Source organism: Perognathus longimembris, chromosome 7, assembly GCF_023159225.1.
Source record: "Perognathus longimembris pacificus isolate PPM17 chromosome 7, ASM2315922v1, whole genome shotgun sequence".
NCBI classification, from domain to species: Eukaryota; Metazoa; Chordata; class Mammalia; order Rodentia; family Heteromyidae; genus Perognathus; species Perognathus longimembris.
The window spans coordinates 73,683,491-73,704,325 of record NC_063167.1 but is presented as its reverse complement, the minus strand read 5'-3'; the positions used below and the strand labels follow the sequence as shown (position 1 = coordinate 73,704,325).

Genomic DNA, 20,835 nt, shown 5'->3' with positions numbered 1-20,835 from the left:
CCGAGGGCTATTCTCTTCATCCACTTACAGAACCCTTGCCGAAAGATAAAGACAACTGCCAGGCATGTGAAAGAATACAACTTGGGGTTCCACAGTAGAGTCGGGGAGAAAATGAAAGATGTGCTAGTGGGCAACAATGGACTCAGGTGAATTTACACTCTAGACAAGAGTTTTCCATAGAATAAAAGACTTGGCCAATGAAGAAGGCGGCTGATATTCAACAAACCTGTACAGACTCCTTGGTGTGCACAATGGAAATGAAAATGAGGACCCTATACAGTTAGGTGTAAACAAGGTAAAAATGGCCTTGGCAAAATACCTTCTTCCATTTAAAATTTGCCAAGATGCAAGTAATCTGTCATTCCCTCCCTTTCCATGAAAATGAACCTGAAAAAAAAAAAAAAACCAAAACTCTCAACACAGGCAGAATCACCTGTCTCTATCAGTACAAAACAAATCTATACATGAGGTTCCAAGACAAATAAAACTTTAAAATATTAATATTGAAAAAATACAATAGAATTTTTATTTAAAAAATACAGACTCCTTACTCTCAATCTTTGTGTACATTTTGTTTGGTGTGAAAAAGAAAAAAAAAAGAAAAATAATAAAATAGGAAAGGCATTAAGACTACCTAATTCTTTATACTGTATTTGGTAGAAGCAGGTTATCAGTCAAACTTGGATGAAAAATAAGTTATTCTGCTTTCATTTGTTCCCGAATATCAGAAGGCAGGGTTTCAAACAAAGTGTCTTCCACAACCAGCCCAGCCCGCTTCAGAGCCCGGCAATCTCCTAGTTCAGGGGGGAGAACTTCCAAATGATTGCCTTTGACATCTAAATAGGAAAGAAATAATAAATTTCCAATTTTGGGTGAGAGTATGGACAGGCTGTTTTTCCCAATCTTCAGAGTTTTCAGTTTCTTGCAGAAGTACAGCTCGTCTGGAAGGCTTTCCACTTTGTTACAAGTGATGGAGAAGTACTGTAAACTTTGTAGCACTCCGATCTCAGGGGGAATAAACCGGATGTCGTTGTAGGATAAATCCAAGTAGCGGATTTTGTTGCACAGGAAGAGGTGGGAAGGAAGCACCTCGATTTTATTGTGACTGAAAGACAGCCGTTCCAGGCTGGTGAGTTTCTTTATATGCTCTGGGATATAGGCGATACTGTTATGCCACAATTTGAGCACTGTCAGTTTTCTCAAGTGCTGGAAGCTCACGATTTCCTCGATGGATTTCAGGTTGTTTTCTTTCAGGTCCAGTTCCTGGAGGCTGAGCAGGCTGAAGACAGCGTGCGGGATGCGCTCCAGGTCGCAATGGACCAGCTCCAGCTCTGTCAGGTTGGTCATCTTCTTGAGGTTGTTGAGCATCACCAGCTTAGTCCCGTCATTATGGATGCACATCTTCTGGAGATGGCTGGACACATCCACCACCGCCTGAGGGATTTTGGCCACGTTGCTTTTGATGGAGAGAATTTTAAGGCTTTTGAGATCCCGCAGAGACTCAAGGGTGACGTTTTTGGAAATGTCATGACTCAGAGAGCCCACCAGGTAGAGCTCCTCCAGATTGCGCAGTCCGTACATCCACGGGGGCAGTTCGCGCATGTCATCAAACTTGACACTCAAGACCTTGAGGTTGTCCTTGAGGAAGGAGAGGGCCGCGCTGTGGATCTTGACAGAGCACTGGTGCAGGGAGAGCTCCTGGAGATTGTCAAGCTGGGCCATGGTGGCGGGGATCATGACGTTCTTAATGATCTCGAGCTTCAGAGACTGCAGCTCTGTGATTTCAAACACGGTGTCAGGGAGGCCTGAGAGCATGATGAGAGGCAATTCCAGTCGGTTGTGGGCGTTTGTCTGCAGCTTCTGCCTCAGTTTATCCGGTGTCCATTCGTTATTTAAGTTCAGCTGCTTTAGTTTGTTTTCACTGACTTCGGACAGGAACACTGCAAATCTCTTAGAATACAGAGGGTCGTACTGGTCTATCATGTGAAGCATAAAAGCAAAGTCATTTTTCACGTCTGGAATGTCATCGATCCCGGTCTCCTGCCGGACATACTCGAAAGAATATTCCCTAAGGGAGCGGTAGAAGAGCCAGTACAGGGTGTAAAGGCATGTCAAGCCATAGATGCTTACGAAGCACAGGTAGCAGAAGGAGAGTTTGGAGAACAAATGTGCCATGGTGTGATTGCAAGAAAAGTTTTTGTAGCCAGTCATGTCTTGAATGTCCACATTACAATCCACTGTAAACTGGACTTTGGACACCAGGGCGCTGTTATAGGCAATGATGATGAGGAATTTGATAACCTTGAGCACGGTCTGGCGGACGTACATGGCATACAGGATATCACCTTCTTCCACGTGGAGCCGGAACTTCTTCACCTTCTCGAACAAGGCTTTGGCTTGCTCGCCTTCCTTCTTATCCAGGGCCCCTGCCGTGGACTTGTCTACCACGAACTTCTCAGGGATGGACTTGAGAGACTGCGAATTGACAAGGCTGCCTTCGGGACCCGACTGGATGGTGTTAGATCGGTTCAGGTTGTTCTTCCTGTTGTCTTTTTCTTCTGAATCCTCCCCAGACACTTCAGACAAGGCCCGGGTGGTCCAGGGAGAATCAAAACACTTCCCCAGGATGGAGATGAAGTGTTCGATTTTGGAGCTTGAGCCAGGGAATTTGAACCAAAAGTTGCTGCAGAGCATGAAGACCAAGGTGTGGATGAGCACGAGGTAAGGGAAGTACTTGGCATACCAGTGCAGGGCCCGCTCGTAACACATCTGGTTGATGAAACTGTACTGTTGCAGGTCCAAATCTGTCTTCAGTCCTTTCATTTCCACAGTGGTGGGGTTGGCAGGGGAAGGTTTAGGCGGGGGCAGAGGGGGGGCACTGGCAACGGTCTGAGAGACATTGGAAACAGCGGAGTGGTTCTGAGCTGGCTGCACTCTTTTGGGAAGGCAGATTATCTTGTCCTGCATGACCTGAAACACAGAAATGATATTTTACAAATTACATTACTCAAAGAGCTTTCATAATGTTATTAGTGGGAATGAAGCTGCAATAACATCCAATAAATGTCCATTTCCTCTGCCTGCAGAATATAAAGCTCAATTCCAGGGTCCAGATTTTATTCTTAGCTCATATATTGGAAAAATAAAGCATCTGACTTTGTTCAATCATAATGGCTAAAAGTTATGACACAAAACTGTGGACTTGTCAGGACATAGAATAACATGATAAAGAAAATTGCTGTGTTTTTAAGATTTTTTCCCCCCATTTCTTCTCTCACTGGAGCCTGGGAGAATCTATTCTCGATGCAGGAATTGCACCCTCTATCAGATCAGCTCCCCATTTCACATAGGACAGCATAGGGCAGCAAATGAAAGGGAAAGAAAAGAGAGGGAAAGATAGTGGGCCATAGCTCCACTTGTGGTTTTCTGGTGGTTAATTAGAGCTAAGAGTCTCACAGACTTTCCTGCCCAAGCTGGCTTTGAGCCACAGTTTTCAGATCTCAGCCCCCTGAGTAGCTGGGTACAGGTGCAAGCCACTGCTGTCTGACTTGAAAAGTGAATTCCTGAGTTTATTGTAACCCCTTTCTTTTCTACCCATATCCTGAATCGGATACATAGGACTATCTGAATGGTTTTAATACGCTGTCAATTTTCCTAAATGTTTAGAAAAACAACTCCTTCAGAATGATAAAAGAATTCATAGAATTAATTGTTCAGTAGCAAAATAATTACACAGAAAATTGCATGCTTTTTTTAAACACATGAAATATTGGGAACCTCTTTTCCTCTACCCAGGCCTTCACTTGTTGAAGAGAATAGTTATTCTTGAAGAATGTCCAGCATGCTCCTAAGACTGAAATCTGGGCAAGACAGAATGAGTCCATTTTAAAATAAGGTAGGACGAGACAGAATATACCTTGTGAATCAGAGAAATAATCCTGTGAAGCAGCTCAGGTTAGAGGAATAACTGCAACAAGACACACAGTTCAAAGAAAAAACAACAAGAGTTCACAACAATGACCTGCGTCAAATGGCTGGACATCCACAGTGTTAGGTGGTTGTACACAAGCATGTGGTGTGGCCATAGCAAAGCCCTTTGCATTGATGAAGGAGGCAGAAACTGAGCCATTACTACAGCACGGCACGGGACTACCAATGGCCCACCAGTCAGAGGCTCAAGTTCACAGTACTCAGTGGAGCACCTGACACCCAGGAGGCCACCAGCACAGATCTGTAGTGGAGAGGAAACCCAGAGCTACTGCCACCAGGGTCCTCCTTCAGGGTTTTCTTGTTCTGGGGGCAAGGACACTTTTCCTAGGGATGGAGGTGAACCTGCTGATTACCATGCTACAGCAGCTCACTGAGGCTGTGCTTCCTGTAAACTCTCCCCATCTCCTGACTGGTGAGTCAGTATCTATTTATTTATCTGTTTTGAGAGAGTGTCTTATATTTTTGCCTGGGGCCAGCCTCAGACCACTATCTTCCTATTTGTGGCCATCTGGGATGATAAGTAACTACCCCCAAAACCTGGCTTATTGGTTGAGATGAGGGAGTATCGCCTGACAGTATCCTACCACGATCCTCCTCATCTCTGTCTCTTCAGTTGCTGGGATTACAGGCATGAGCTACAGTGCCCAGCCTGTAATTCTTTTAATTGCTCCTAGAAGCTGATGAGGCAAATCTTGTTTCATTTTACAGATGAGAAGATGGAGGTTTGGATTTAGGTGCCAACTAGCCCAGAGTCCAATCTATTATTTTATTTAATTGAATTTCTGGTTTAAAACAAAGGCTATCAATATGACTTTACCCTGAAGAATAGATTGCCTTATACAAATAATTGATACTTTAGGGATAAAGTTACTGCTTCTCATATCCTATGAATTTAACAAGAGATAAAGCTAGAGGAAGAGAGAATATGTCACTGGACAGAAAATAAAGCTTTAGCTCAACAGAGGAACACTTGCCAGGCAAGTGCAAGGCCTTGAATTTGGTTCTCAGCTATGCAAAGGAAGGAAGGAAGGAAGGGAGGGAGGGAGGGAGGGAAGGAGGGAGGGAGGGAGGGAGGAAGGAAGGAAGGAAGGAAGGAAGGGAGGAAAGAAGGAAAGAAAGAGAGAGGGAGAAAGAGAGAAAGAGCGAGAGAGAGCTCTGTCCTAGAAAATAAAGCAAGGGGCAATGACTAATTATTTAAATAAAAACAAAGCCAGGAAGAATAAAAGTGTGATGACATTTGGAGGACCCAATGTCTACAGAAATGAGAATGCTCAGTCGTGATCTGCAAATATGTTTATCACTTACCAAGAAAAGACCCAGCATATCAATATTATAATTAATTTTTACCACTGTTTCAATTATATCAATACTACAGTTATATCATTATAATTATATCAATATTTCAAATTATATCAGCATTATAATTGTATTAGCATTTAAAATCATCAATACTATAATTAAATCCATATTTTATACTACACTAACATTATATCACTATTTCTAGTTAGAGCAATATTATATCAATATTTCAAATAGAAGGAACGATTTGAAATGAACTTCTTCCCCATTGTATTGAAATAAACACAAATGAATGTTTTTCTTTTATTTTTATCTCATATCTCAATAGAACATGTGTTTTATTTCTTAGGAATCAATCAGTCTGCTTTGGGGGAAAAAAGTCTCTGGAATAGAAAAGACTAAGAAAACGCTAAGATAAATGACAGACTTTCTTGAAGGAATATGAAAGAGAAACAATTAAGAATGTAATGTTGAGGCTCATGAATCAGACGCTGTCCCATCTGTGGTCTCATTTCACGCCCCGGAGGCTCAGGGGCCGGAGCTCACTCTCCAAGAATGATACCCCTGAGCAGACACACTGATGTCACATTGACGAAGTGAGGACACGCAGAAGAATCCATGTGAAAGCAAGATTCGCTACGGAAGATCAGGCAGCTCTGTCTCCAGGTGCTAAAGCCCTAGTTATCTGCCTGCGGGGCTTGCCCCTCCCTCAGGAGACAGTAGCCCTTCCCTGCTATGCAAAATTTGGGGCAGGGGGGAAAATGGGGGCTAGAGTGTCACTGAGCCATGAGGCTGTGTCTCAACAGTGACAGTGTCTTTTCCTATTTTGTCCAAGGGTACCTGATTGGCTGGGATCTGCCACACCGAGGGGTGGGTCGCCATCTCCCCACTCCACAGGAGAAACTGAGTAAGAGGTCCTAAGGAACCTGAACAAGTCCACAGAGACACAAGGGGAATCCACAACAGGATTTAAAGCTATCTTCTGTTTTCAGCCTCTTCTTCAAGACCAGAACTCTAATTCAGTAACTGATACTTAGCTCAATGGCTAGTGCTCTACCAACTGAACCATGCTTCCAATTCAATTTTTTTAGTTCTTTTAAAAAATTACCTTTAAGTAATTGTACATAGGAGTTCCAACTTACTACGTCAGTTCATGAGTATAATGCATCTTGACCAATATCACCCAAAGATGCAATTTTTTTTCTTTCTTTCTTTTTTTTTTTTTTTTTTTTGGTGGTTCCCAGGTTTGAACTCAGAGCCTTGTTACCGTGCTGTTGGCATTCTACCACTTGAGCCACATCTCCAGCCCAGCCATTTGCTGGAATTTCTCAATTTTTCTGCCTGAGCTGACTTCAAGCCACAATGGTCCAGCTCTCAGTGTCCTGAGTAGCTAGGATTTTATGAGCCACAGGAGCCTGGTCAGAGGAGATGCATTTTTCAGTGGAGACTATGGATACTGTGTCACTCATTTGCAGTATCAGTGTGAAATTGGTCTTTGAGTAGTAATTTCCTCTGCTTTCAGTCAGAAGTCAGCATGAATGATGGCTACACCTTTTCTTTTAGTGGGCCATGAGGCTTAAACTTTCAGGGCCTGGGCACTATCTGTCCCTTAGCTCTTTTGTTCAAGTCTACTGCTCTACAACTTAAAGCCACAGCTCTACTTCCATTTTTCTCTGATGGTTCACAGCCTTTCCTGCCTGGGCTGGCTTCCAACTGTGATACTCAAATCTCAGCCTCCCTCTGAGTAGCTAGGATTACAGGTGTGAGCCACCAATGCCAAGTTTTATACCTTTCATTGTATGATATATCTTAGTGGTAGTTCCTTGGGTCTCAGCCTTTTTTATGTTAAATATAATTAGTGGCCATTGTTTTGGAGGAGCTGCTTCACTAAATCCCAACAAACCAAATGAAATCCAAATGGAGTTCCTCCTGCTAAGCACTACATAATCCAACTGCACCTAAGGAAGTAGACAGGGTGGCAGGGAAAAGTAGGACACACTTATGGCAACAAAGGTGCTACTTTTTGTATGTGTGAGACCCCAAGGGGCTGAGGTTGCAGAGAAATTACATGGAGATAACAAAGACAGAGCAAAATAGAAAAAGCTTAGGTGTCAGCTTCTCTGTTACAAAGAGGCCTCCAGGGCCAGTGTCTAAAATGTGGAAGCTCTCATTGTGGAGTCTCTACTCTTTGTCAGTAGTTGTGCAAGGGATGCTAAGGACCAAGAAGATCTTAAAATCCAACATGGAACACCCTCTAAATCAGCAAATACTGCAAGGACTCAAATGCATGCTTGTCCTAGACCAGGACCTTTATAACCATCTACACAGAGAAAATTGTCTGGTAATACCTTTGTTGGGGATATCTTTCCTCCCCTTTAAGTAAAGAACTGCCCCTTTATGGCATTGATCTTTCCTTTCCAACATGTTTACTTCTAAACCTCCAACTGTCTTTCAGTGGTGATTTTTATAGTTTGTCTCTTAAAGATTTTGTAAACCTGTTATTTGTTTTGGCTACCAAAACTGTCTTTTACTTAGTTATTATTTGTTTATTTAGGGAAGATCATCCTTTTTTTCACTAGGTGACATTCTAATTTATACATTGGCATCTTTGTATTTTCTTTTGAGGCAGGATTGGGATTTGACTCAGAGCCTGGGGTTTGTGAGGCAGGCCCTGCAGTGGCCTTAGTCACACCCTCCAGCCCAAGACTCCCAGATTTTAGTCACGCATTTCTTCTGGAATTTTGTGTGGATGCCAAAGACAGATATTTAAAGTTTGTGCTTCTCTTCTTGTCAAGGGGCTATTTTTCTTTCTTCTAAGAACAGATCAGATGGGTCTTTCACCTGCAAACTCTTCTGTCTGTGCAAAGAAATCCCTTTCAAAGATTTATTTTTAACAGAGGGTAGAGTTCCACACCCTTGCCTCCTCTGTCTGCCTGGTACCTACTGTTCTAGACTGTGTCTGTGCATTCACGCACAGATACACAGTGGAGCCATCTGTGCATGGGGCGTTCACTTTCATAGGATGCCTGTGAGCATTTCCCTCGTTGGCACCTGAGATCCACCTCATCCTGAATGTCATACAAGTTACACAGCCATGAGGATGTGCACAGAAGTGTTTGCTATTTTTAAAATGTGCCATCTGGAAAAAAGATCACAGAGAACAGAAAGACACAGAACAGAACACAGGTTGGGGGTGGGGACTCACTGCCAAGATCAGCACAGAGACTTCTCTGGGGTATTGAGATGCTTCTGGTTCCCATTAGTGGCTGCAAGAATCTAAGCATGTCTTAAAATACAAAGATGCACCTTATTTAGATGAAGAGTGCATTCACCATTCTTGCAAGACATAACACAAAACTTTCCAGTCACATGCGCGCGCCAGCTTGATTTCATCTTGTGTTCAAATTGCTACATTTGACAACAGCTTGTCTACCATAGTTTTCTTCCTGTGCGTTGTGTGACAGGTACCCGCTGAGTGTGAGGTTGTTCTTGTGTGTGCTTCTGTGGCTCCCACATGTAGTCAGGGCCCATTGTTGGATCTCATCATTGAACTTTCTTGGTTCCACTGAGGTGTCAGGTCCAGCCAGGTGGACTGTGGGGAGACACCTCAGGATGGTTTCCTCTGAAGGCCCAGCTCCAGCATCCAGTTGGTCGCTATTCTTTCCAGCCACCTTAGCTTCAAACAGTGGCTGGGCTGCAGTCTCTTACTTTGCTTGGTGCATCTATAGAGCCCTTTACTGGCACAAGCTAAGCTTCTGGCTGCTACTGCTTTGTTTTGGACGGCAGTCAACCACACTCAGCACTGCACCTGTGCTCCACAGAAATGCCTCTCTGGTTTTTTAATCCATGTATGCATTTTTGCTATCGTCTCCTCTGAAAACATTGCAGACTGTTAGATACGGCCATAGACAAAAAGGAAGCCAGACATCCATGACTCACGCTACTCAGAAAGCTGATATCTGAAGATTGAGGATTGAAGCCAGACCAAGGAGAAAAGTCTGTGAGACTCTTATCTCCAACTGGCCCCCGAAAAAAGCCAGAAGTAGCAATGTAGATCAACTGGTAGAGTGCTAGCCTTGAGAAGCAACAGTGCTCAGGCTCTGAGTTCAAGCCCAGGACTAGAACAAATAATAATAGTAATGTTCATATTAATCGTGAAAGAAAATTGGCCTTCTCAGAGTTAATCCTCCCACTCACTTGTGCCTTTTGAGAACAATTGCTTTTTTCCCCTCTGGAATCTTGTTGCTGGGATAAAGTACTTAATGTGTTCATTCCCTGAGAACTTAGTGACATGCAATTATTTTCCTTCCACTTCTATACCTTTACCAGGAGAAATGGGCCTACCCAGGAAAACAAAACAGCAGTCCATCTTTCCAGTCCTTTTTTCCCCCCTTCCTCTCTTCCATAAATGCTTCTGTCTCTGGAACCCAAAAGGCTCTGACCTTCCCATGCCCCAGGACCTGACATAAGTGTAGAAGCTTCAAGAACCAAATGAAGCCAGTGTGAGCTGCCAGCATCCAGCTGCAGACAGTACTTTAAACCTTGAGGAGGGGGCTAGGAATATGGCCTAGTGGCAAGAGTGCTCACCTCGTATACATGAAGCCCTGGGTTCGATTCCTCAGCACCACATATATAGAAAATGGCCAGAAGGGGCGCTGTAGCTCAAGTGGCAAAGTGCTAGCCTTGAACAAAAAGAAGCCAGGGACAGTGCTCAGACACCCTCAGTCCAAGGCCCAGGACTGGCAAAAAAAAAAAAAAAAAAAAAAAAAAAAGAACTCACATAAAGTTTGAGGGGCTGGGAATACGGCCTATTGGCAAGAGTGCTTGCATCGTATACATGAAGCCCTAGGTTCAATTCCCCAGCACCACATATATAGAAAACAGCCAGAAGTGGCGCTGTGGCTCAAGTGGCAGAGTGCTAGTCTTGAGCAAAAGAAGCCAGGGACAGTGCTAAGGCCCTGAGTTCAAGGCCCAGGACTGGCAAAAAAAAAAAAAAAAAAAAGAGTTTGAGGCTGGGAATATGGCCTAGTGGTAAAGTGCTCGCCCTCGTACACATGAAGCCCTGGGTTCGATTCCTTAGCACCACATATATAGAAAAAGCTGGAAGTGGTGCTGTGGTTCAAGTGGCAGAGTGCTAGCCTTGAGCAAAAAGAAGTCAGGGACAGTGCTCAAGCCCTGAGTTCAAGCCCCAGAATTGGCAACAAAAACAAAACCAAATAAAACCTTGAGGAGGAAGGAAGTTGAGAAGTCAGGGGAGGGAAGAAGCCTGTGAAGAGGTGCACATCCAAATGTTTTAGACTTAGCAAATGCCTGATGCTCCGAGTCTAACACTGTGTATCTGAGGGCAATTACCACTGCAGCACAAAAATAGCCATGTATGAGAACCACAAAGCTGCAGCACCATCTCCGGAACAAACAGGGCTCTCATATCCAGGGGAAATGGAAAAGCAAAGCTTCAAGTGTGCGACATCATTTCCTGCCTACTGCACACACGCCATCTCCTCCTTTTCTGTTTTTTAAAGACTATTCTTACTGGGAACACTTTTACACTCACAGGAAAATCAAGAAGGTGCAGAAATCTGTCATGTACCTCATACATACCCTCCCCCCTGCCTCCCAGTAGGCTGGCCATTACCAACATCCCTCACAAAGTGTAGTGAATCTGAACCAACATTCAGTGGGAACTCACTCTGGTTGCGGACTCTGTGGGTCTAGACAGATGAACAATGCCTGGCTGGGACTGGTGACTCACACCTGTAATCCTAGCTACTCAGGAGGCTGAGATCTGAGGATTGTAGTTCAAAGCCAGCCTGGGGCAGGATGGTCTGGTCAGTGAGACTCTTATCTCCAATTAACAAGCACAAAGGTAGAAGCGGAGCTTTGGCTCAAGTGGTAAAGCAGTAGCCTTGAGTGAAAAAAGCTAAGGGACAGTGCCCAGGCCCTGATTTCAAGCCCTAATACCAGTACATGCACAAATGCACGCACATGTCCGTGTGCACACGCGCCACACACACACACACACACACACACACACAGTGTTCATCATTACATTCTCTTACATTACATTCTCTTAGAGAGTTCTACTTTCCTAAATATGCCCTCTCCTCCCCCGACCTCACACGATCATCAGTCTTCTGCCTCCACAGTTGGCCTTTCTCACAGCATCATATCGCTGGAATCGTACAGTATGTAGCTTTTTTAGATTGCCTTCTTTCCTAGGAATATGCATTCGGGTGACTATGTTTTTTTTTTCATCATTTGGCAGCTCATTTTTTTTCTCAATAGCACTGGATAGCATTCTATTGTCCAGACCTCTTCTTTTATCTATGATGTTTAAAGCTTACATGGTAACCAGGAAATAACACAATGTGCATAGAGGAAATTTAGACCCAGAGAAGGAAGTGAGAGGAAGAATAGTCTAAAGCAAATTGCCAAATTTTAAGGTATTTATTAATAAACACCACGGGCTGGGATATTAGTCCTCCTTAGTATGTCTCACATGCTGAATTTGATCCCTAACTCCACAAAAAAGTAAAATAAATAAACCCAAGGATTTATTTTTTAAAGTTTTAGTATTATTATTATTATAAGTTGCAAGAAAAAAACTAAAACAGACTCCTTCAGGCATAGAGTCTGTTCTGTTTCCTTGAGGAAAATCATTGAATAGTCCAGAAGGATGAATCCATAAAAATCTGGATCTCCAAATCTATGATTTTTTTTTCCCTCAGAGATAGAATATAACAAGAATAGCACTTTCTATGGTTTTTTTTTCTTTTTTCTTTTTCTTTGGTCAGTCGTGGGGCTTGAACTCTGGGCCTAGGCACTGTCCCTGAGTTCTTCAGCTCAAGGCTAACACTCTACCAACTTTGAGCCACAGTGCCACTTCAAGTTTTCTGGTGGTTAATTGGAGATAACAGTCTCACAGACATTCCTTCCCCAGTTTGGCAATGAACTGCAATCCTCAGATCTCAGCCTCCTGAGTAGCTAGGATTGTAGGCATGAGCCACTGGCACCCAGCTCATCTATGGGTTTTCTTTTTTGTTTGTTTGTTTGTTTGTTTTTTTGGCCAGTCCTGGGCCTTGGACTCAGGGCCTGAGCACTGTCCCTGGCTTCTTCCCGCTCAAGGCTAGCACTCTGCCACTTGAGCCACAGCGCCGCTTCTGGCCGTTTTCTGTATATGTGGTGCTGGGGAATCGAACCTAGGGCCTCGTGTATCCGAGGCAGGCACTCTTGCCACTAGGCTATATCCCCAGCCCATCTATGGGTTTTCTTGATACCAGACATCAAGCAAATCTTCTTGACTATCTATCACCAGACATTACTATTCTTGAGGAGCATTAAGTGATTATCAGTCTGGGATAACTTCCTAAGTCTTTATTACACAAAGCAAGCATATCAATAAAGACCAATGCGCTTATGAAGGGCAGGCACTATGTGTTGGTTTCATTACCTGGTACAAAGTGGGATACAATAAACAGCAGATGAACAAAAATGTCTGTCACAGGATTCTGTGAGCACCTGGGGATGTCTGGCTGTGGTACCTTCCTCTCATTTCATACCTTTTCCAAATTGCCAAGTAATGCCATCCTAGGGGTTCCTAAAGCCAGAATTGAGGGCTGATTCATTTAAGATCCACAAAGACAATGGCAAGTCTGAGAGACAACGAACTCATCTGTATTAGGGTCAGGCCTGTGGCTTGAGACTGGTTCCTAAGGACAATTCTCCCTCCCTGTCAATGCTGACACTTTTCTGTGGGTGAAGATGATAATACATACTTCCATCATCTATCATCATGTCAGCCCTGTTAGCCTGGCACCTCCAGTCAACAAGGATGTTTTCATTTCCTGTATTTTGGTTGTCTCTACATTGTGCCCATGCCCTTCTTCTTTTGAAGAAGTCTGTTTGTTCTACAACAAATAAGGAGTTAACAGGGAATTTTTTTTAAATGTAGGGGTGGGTGAGTTCTGAAGCCATCTATTTTCCTTCTACTTCATGGCAATTTTCCTTAAGTCCACAGGCCAGCAAATGATTTAATCTGTGGAAATTTAAGTAGAAGGCAGCCATTTCAAAATAAAAGCTGTGTAAGCAAACTCAAAGATAAAAAGGAAAAAAAAACTATGTGTGAACATATATTCTCTGACAAATAACAAAGATAATTTCTTTTACTTGTTTGAAGAGTTTAAAATATTTCTTTACACTTAGGATAGAAATGATTTGAAAAAAAAAACTTATTATCAAAGATGCAATGTGCAGGGTGGGCCTGAAATCTCAGTTCTGCCCTCAGCTACTACAGGCCTCCTGCAAGTTACCACCACATCTGCCAGCAGGAATAGGGATGAAAGGAGTTGGAGAAAGAAATCACCTGCATTCCTCACCATGTATGCACACTTTAAAGAAATACTGGAAGCGTCCAATTAAGTCAGGAAAAAACATTCTTAAAAGGATTTGTCTAACAAGTGCTGATTATTTTAGAAACTTAAAATTACTAATGAAAGAACGCTACATCAATCTATGGTACTCAGAGAGTAACATGAGGCAGCTGTCAGGATGGGACCCAATCTATGGAAAGATGAACGGTAGTGCTCAGAAGAGAGAATGCTGCACTTCTGTGACATCACAGGACACTTATACTAATGTTATGGCAACTGTGAGGCACTGATTGGTGTGGGTAGAACCTGTCTTTCCCTGACAGCTAGGACCAGCAGGGTCAAAGCTGTTAAGAACAAGGGCTCAACCTTGGTGTCACAAGTGGCAGGATTTCCCACAGGATCAGTCTGTTTGGAAGCTGTATGCTCGCCTCTGTTGGAGTCCCTTTGGAAAGGAGGTAAGCAGAGGGCTATGGATCCAATCCAGGGGCTCGCATATGCTACAAGAGTGATCTTAGACTACATCCAGTCCAGGAGTCACTGTTTCCAAGTTTTTCTCCTTCCTTGGGGCTGAGCAGATGGCAGATGCATGTGGAGCTGGGAGGGCCTAAAGAGGAAAACTCAGGTGATCTGCAGGGAGAATCAAATGGGGATCCCCCTTCTCCTTTGCTTCTCACCCTTTATCCACTTCCCCCTTACCTCCTCCTCTTCTATCAGATCTCATCTTACTGATTTTTCTTTTTCACTGATCATGGCAGAAATTATTATGTAGAAAAAGAGGTTGAGAAGATTTCTTTCCACCCCTATCTCCTTCTGGAACCTTCAGGTCAAAAATGTCCTCCTGATGTACACCGAGAGAACATTAGTGACGTGACATTTGGGGCGAGAGCCTTAGCATTAGGCATTGTGCTGCCTGATTTTTGTCTTCTGTGGCTGTGTATCTCCTGTAGTGGCTTCTGGGAGGGGTATTTATTTGGGCATTTGGTCTCAGATCTTAAACGTCTCTCAATCTCTGATAACAAAGACCCCGCCATTCACACTGAGATCACCCAAGTGAAGGGAAGATATTTTCAAGTTTGTAGAGACTAAAAATAATAAATTTACATTTTATCAAAATTTTTAATCTGCAAAACAGAAATACCTGAATTGTTCTTTTTGTTGTTGTTGCTGTTTTTTGGTGTTTTTTTTTTGTTTGTTTGTTCTCTTACTAACTTGGGGCTCAGAAAACCCACATACTTTCCTGTTTGAAGTTTGGGAGAGAGATTTCGTTTTTCTTCTTAGAACTGACCCAGCAAAAGTTGATGATATAGCTAGCTCCTGGCCTGTTTATTATACAAATGATTTATGGTTAGTAGACAAAATTTCTGAAGTGCCTGATGCAGTCACAAAGCAAGCATTCTAGAAGGGTCTGTCTCTACAATGCAGGTGGCATGCTGCCTTAGGCCAGTCACTATATTACAAAATTTAGCATCAGCATCACAAATAAAGAGGTAACTTATGGGAAGCTCACACAGCCCCCACTTTGAGAACCAGTGTGAAGAATGTCCTCCAGCTTTTAAGAACTAATGTCCCTTGAGAAGGAAACTACAGATTCTACTGTAAACCAACTCACCTTGATATCGCCAGTTCTTCCCATTTCTTGGAAAAGATTATCTATTGAATTTGCTGTTACAGGATGAAAAGAGTCACCATGTCTATGTATGTATTTTGTGCCAGTCCTGGGTGCTGTCCCTAAGCTTTTGTGCTCAAGCTTAGTGCTCAACCACTTGAGCCACAGCTCCACTTCTGGCTTTTTGGTGGCTAAATGGAGATAGGAGTCTCATGGAATTTCCTACCTAGGCTGGCTTTGAATCTTGATCCTCAGATCTCAACCTCCTGAGTAGCTAGGACTACACCCATGCCTGGCTTATGCCTTTATTCTTAGAAACATTGAGTGCTACTAATTATATTTCTAATGTCCTTATTTGCTAGAAACCTCCATGATAAAATTTATGAAATTTTTGCTCTAGCCTATAAATCTCATCCTTTGCTATACCATCTACTGCTTCTCAGGATATAATTTATTTCTTATAATCATTTGTTAATATAGAATATCAAATGGGCCTTAAATTTCTCAGGTAGACTTGATTACTCTTTCTTTTCTTGAACTCTGTACTTTATAGTTACCAGAGCAATTGTGTAGTTTTAGAAAGATCTATATGCATTTCTATACTGCAACAGCATACACATTTTTAGGACAAAGTTTTCTGTTGTCAAAACCTAGCATAGTGCCTACAACTGTATAGAAAAGTATCATACAATGAAGGTATAAGTTGTGAAATCTGAATGTCTTTTAATGTCAATTCTGTGCTAGCCAAAAGATGTAGTGTTTCTACTTATTCAAATTGTGATATATGTCATTTATGAGACATCTAAAAGTTTTCTATGAAGGTCTTATCTAATCTTGGCTAGCTTAATTTCTAGATCCTTAGTTTCTCTTGCCATTTTCCTTGGTATCTTATGTTTTCTTAAACCTTTTAGTTGGTTTTTATCTTTCTAATTGGGAACATTTCCCCTTTTTTTCATTTTTTAACTATATGAAAGTTAGATATTCCAAAATGACAAGAATTATAAACATAACTAAATATATGATTTTACAAAGAAAAACTAGCACAAGTGAGGAAGTAGTATTCATTATAGTAAATAAAGGGGTCCAGATAGAACCTAGAAACTTTCTAGCTTACAATTAAAATGTGATCCTCATGTTAGCCTAACCTCTACACAGGGCCTCTTGAAGGACGAGAGGATACCCTACCACTGGGGTTTGAACTCAGGGCCTCATACTTGCTAGGCTAGAGCAATATCACTAAGCCACATCTCCAGTCCTGTGCTATGTGTTCTTAGGGGAAAGGAAAGAGGGGGCTCAGAAAGGAACAAAATGGGGTCAGATATGGTAGAGTGACATAGTAAAGGTTTGGAGGTGGTCTTTCCATCATGAGCCCTGATCCTGTATTTAACAGTAAATATATTTAATAGAGATATTTAAGTAGATGACTTGCACGCAGAAACAGGAGCAGAGACTAAATATATAATAAACCTCAATTTTCTTCCCACCAACAAAAGTCTGTTACCCTCTCTGTTTTGATGCATAAAGGAAAAGATACATTATTCACAAGATCCTATTAACCCATAATGGTGAGATTAAAGTATCAAATGACCCTAGAATAGCATTTAGAGTCATGCTGTGTGTTAAATACAAGAGAGGGAGGTGAGAGGCAACGCGTATATTATTCTTGGGAGCCAGGAATTTACTCCATATTAAATTGTCAAAGTGATAGATGGCAAGAAGCAAAGTTCTAGGAAGATAAAAGAACTTATCGGTTTGAAAGAAGCAGGGGAAGAAAGAGGTCCTAACTGAGGCATGTTTTGTTACGAGGTGTAACATGTTTTGAAATGAGTGGGTTCTTTTTCCCCCCACAGCATTCTCCACTGCCCCTGCAAGCATGAAAGAGCCTAATCTTCCTGCTTATGTTCCCCATCCACATGATTTTTGTTGCAAGGAGAACAGCGATATGTAATAGGGGCACAGGAAATTAACAATACATCATAGATGCTGTCTTCATTTTAAATATATTCATGGGTGCCATTTCCAATTTCATTAGTATCACATCAAAGTTACCCTAAAGCTAATCATGAACCTCCTCATAATTCAAATGTGTCAAAAGAAAAAAAAAAGGCTGTTTAGTAATCTCTGAACTGCAAAAGGGGAAAAGCAAGAACTCAGCACACAAACCGAGGAGACAAACCCTGGCCAAATTCGTTCGCTGACAGTGAGGATGTTGGCTGGTATTCACTCTTGATGTGTGGGTGAAGTCTACACAGATTGCTTTTTTAAGATAGTCACTGAAATAATTCTCTTGTCCTGTGCTCCCACCCCCAATTCTGAAAGTAGGAAATGTGTTTCCTGTGTAACAATCACAAGGCAGGTTCCCAGGGGGCTGGCATTTCTCTAATTCCTGCGTCTGGTTTTGAACAGCTAACTGTATTTATCACAGTCTGCCTGGGGGCTGTGGTGGCTTTGGTCATAATAAGATAACCTGGTCACCAAGTAGAGATCTCAGGCAATCAGATTTTTCCAGGAAGCCTCATGTTGGCTGTTCAAAATTTAGTCTCCCTTATTAAGTGTGTTAAGTTTGTGAATAGTGATGTTTATAGCACGAAGCTGGGTGTTTATACTACCGATCCCACAGGGTGTGCTTGTACGGGAATAGGATATGCAGACAGCTACAACGCTCCTGGCCTACACAGAGTTTGTGTTTGTTTCTTGTATGGACAGATGTCATCTAAGGAATGCACTTTATACATGCTTTTAATCCATAGCAACTTTGAAAATAGCTACTTGGGTGGAAATGACTTAATTATTAGTCAGATGAGTGACACAAGTGAGGATTATAGTTCCTTTTACATCACAGCAAGAAGGAACCAACCAACATCCCTATAACAGATAAAAGTCTCCTTTTCTAGTGTTTTATTTTATTTATTATTATTATTTTTTGTTTATGTGGCACTGAGGAATTGAACCCAGAGTTTCATGCATGTTAGGCAAGCATTCTACCACTAAACCACACTCCCAGCCCCTTTCCCAGAGTTTTCAGTCCTGCATTATACTAGGTACACTACTTTTTTTTCTCCCCCCCCCCCCCCGGTGCCAGTCCCAGGTCTTGAACTCAGGGTCTAGGTGCCACCCCTTAGCTTTTGTTCTCAAGGTGAGCACTGTACCACCTAAGCCACACCTCCACTTCTGGCTTTTTAGTGTTTAATTGGAGGTAAAAGACTCATGGCCTTTCCTGTCTGGGTTGGCTCTGAACCTCAGATCTCAAACTCCTGAGTAGCTAGGATTACTGACATGAGCTACGGGTACCTGGCTAGTATACATTTAAGGAGTAGACAGAGAATCAACTATCATCTTCAATTTAAAAAATGTTCAAGCTGTTGGACAACATCTTATCACCACAGAGTGAAGCTTCTATTTCTACCTTAGACTTTGCTTTGTTGTATTTTCAAACCAGGAATTAGCTTGCTTTGTAAATAAGACGCAAAAGAATGTGTTTATACCTATTTTCCCCCAAAGGGAAAGATCAAGGCACAAACTATATTTCAACCATTTTAAGAGCACCTTGGAAATAAAAAAGGAATTTAAGCTTTACAGAGAACACTTTGTTAAAAGGCATCAGCCATTAAGCCAGTTTCACAGGATTATCATAGCAGAGTTGAAATGAGAGCTTAAATTCCTTTCGTAAGGAGGAGTGTTTGCATTTGTAATATAGATCTTGGGTGGTTTTACTTTCCTCAATTACTTATACTGTGTCATTTCTTGTTTCATTAATGTTTACTACAGAAATTACTCCCTTTTTTATAGCAGTGTATAATGAATAACCTTTGAAAAACCTAATTTATAATTTAGCGAATTGATACTTTTTATAACTTTGAATCTTCCCATTTTAGTTCATTTCACACTTGTTTAAAATAGTGTGTCACAAACCAAACTTCGACCATGCAATTTGTGCGGCCATAATGGTGCCATAATGCTTGACAGCTGTGCCCGGGGTGGAAGGCACGCGCGCTAGAGGGCCAGCCGCGATCTCAGTCCTGGCTCCATTCCTTTTGAACTTGATGTAAGTTACCCAGCCATTTACACCCCCAAATCCTCATCTGAGATGTGAAACTTCATCCACAGCCTCAGGTTCATCCTGAGAATTTACAACCGTGCACACAGCCCCTGGCCCAGGTCTTTCATCCCTTACTCAATGGAAGTGTGATTAGCATTCGGGATAGGAAGATTGAAACCACGGCAGATGTTGAACACTCCTGATTCTATGTCCTAAGAGGGCATGGGGACCCCTCCTCCCAGCTGATCTGGGAGGACTTTTTTGTGAAATGATCCTACAGAATCTATGTAGATTTTTTCCATCCCATTCCCCATTCTACAATATTATTGGGCTCTGTATTCCATATTCTTTGAGGCTTTGCTCATCTCAAGTCCTAACTTTGCTTTCCTAATGTTCTTCAGGCAGCATGGAGGTGCTCGCACATGAGAAGGTACTGCCTAGCGATTTCTACCATCTTTAGATCATCGTGGAGGGCTCCTGCCACACCATGGGGTTTGGGTTCAGCATCCTGTAGCTTACACAGTACAAAGGAGCAAGGGATTGGGGATCAGATGGCCCTATGAATTCTGAGCCCTGTATTCCGTATCCTGTATTCTGACACAGTAGACTCATTTCTCAGAACCCTGGCATCACAGACAGTCTATACCCAAACAAGGGGCATCGGATTTCTTTTTAAAGGCTGTCAAGATATAAAGCCCCAGCTAGGTAACATATCTTACACGACAGGCAGTGGGGTGGGATCAGAGTGGTCCTTGGGGTATTCTTAGTTTCTGTATGGCAGAAGTGGCTGCAGAGCTGTGCTACAGAATAAGAATTCTGTGGGCCAGTCACACACATCTCTTAGGTGACAACCACTAGAGACATTTTGGTAGAGATCCTCTTATTTTCATTCACTCGCTTCCCAGTTCATTACTTCTCCTTATTGACTCTCTGTGTCCTTGCCTTTTTCTGTACTTCCTCCTGCCATGGAAAATGCAAACAGGAGAAATGCTCCCCTGGGCTTGCTGTATGGTCCTGCAGCTCTGCTGAAAGCCCAGCACAGTCATAAACAAGGGACAGATTTACAGTCTTGCTGCGCTGTTACCTCTGCCTATGTCCAGAACTGGCCATTCTCAGTGTTGGCCCTTTCCCTTGAGGCCTCCAGGCCTCTGTACCTTCCTGTCCCCATTTCCAGCTCCCTCCCTGACAATCTCAAGCAGACAGGCTGCTTTCAGCCTCAGAGAGAAACCAGAAATGCAAACCAGATGGCATCACCTCCTTCTGTCTATTCCACTTCAAAGTACCAATGGCTATCACTTCTATGCTGGGGGAAGATGCCTTCTTCCCCTCAATCCAGGGGATCCTTCCACCTGGGTCCTGACCTGCACCCTCCCTCCAGAAGATGGGGGTTCATCTCTAAACCGGACCCTGGGTCCAACAGCCTCCTGCTTATCCAGATGGCTCGCATACATCTCATTTGGAATATCCTCAAAAGCAAAAGTTTTCAGGCCTAAAACCCTTAGAGTCATCTTTGATGTCCTTTTGTTATCAAA

At 42.6% G+C, this 20,835-nt stretch overlaps 1 protein-coding gene across 2 annotated transcripts in view; it reads right to left on the bottom strand.

Moving 5' to 3' along the window:
- Positions 1 to 497: 497 nt before the first annotated feature.
- The window catches only part of Lrrc8c (leucine rich repeat containing 8 VRAC subunit C), a 77,733-nt gene continuing 57,395 nt past the window's right edge, over positions 498 to 20,835 (bottom strand). For both annotated transcript variants that reach the window (XM_048351935.1, XM_048351936.1), the window contains one exon: positions 498 to 2,970. In XM_048351935.1, the coding sequence (XP_048207892.1) occupies positions 697 to 2,970 (2,274 nt within the window). In that variant the 3' untranslated portion in view covers positions 498 to 696. The remainder of the gene's footprint in view (positions 2,971 to 20,835) is intronic.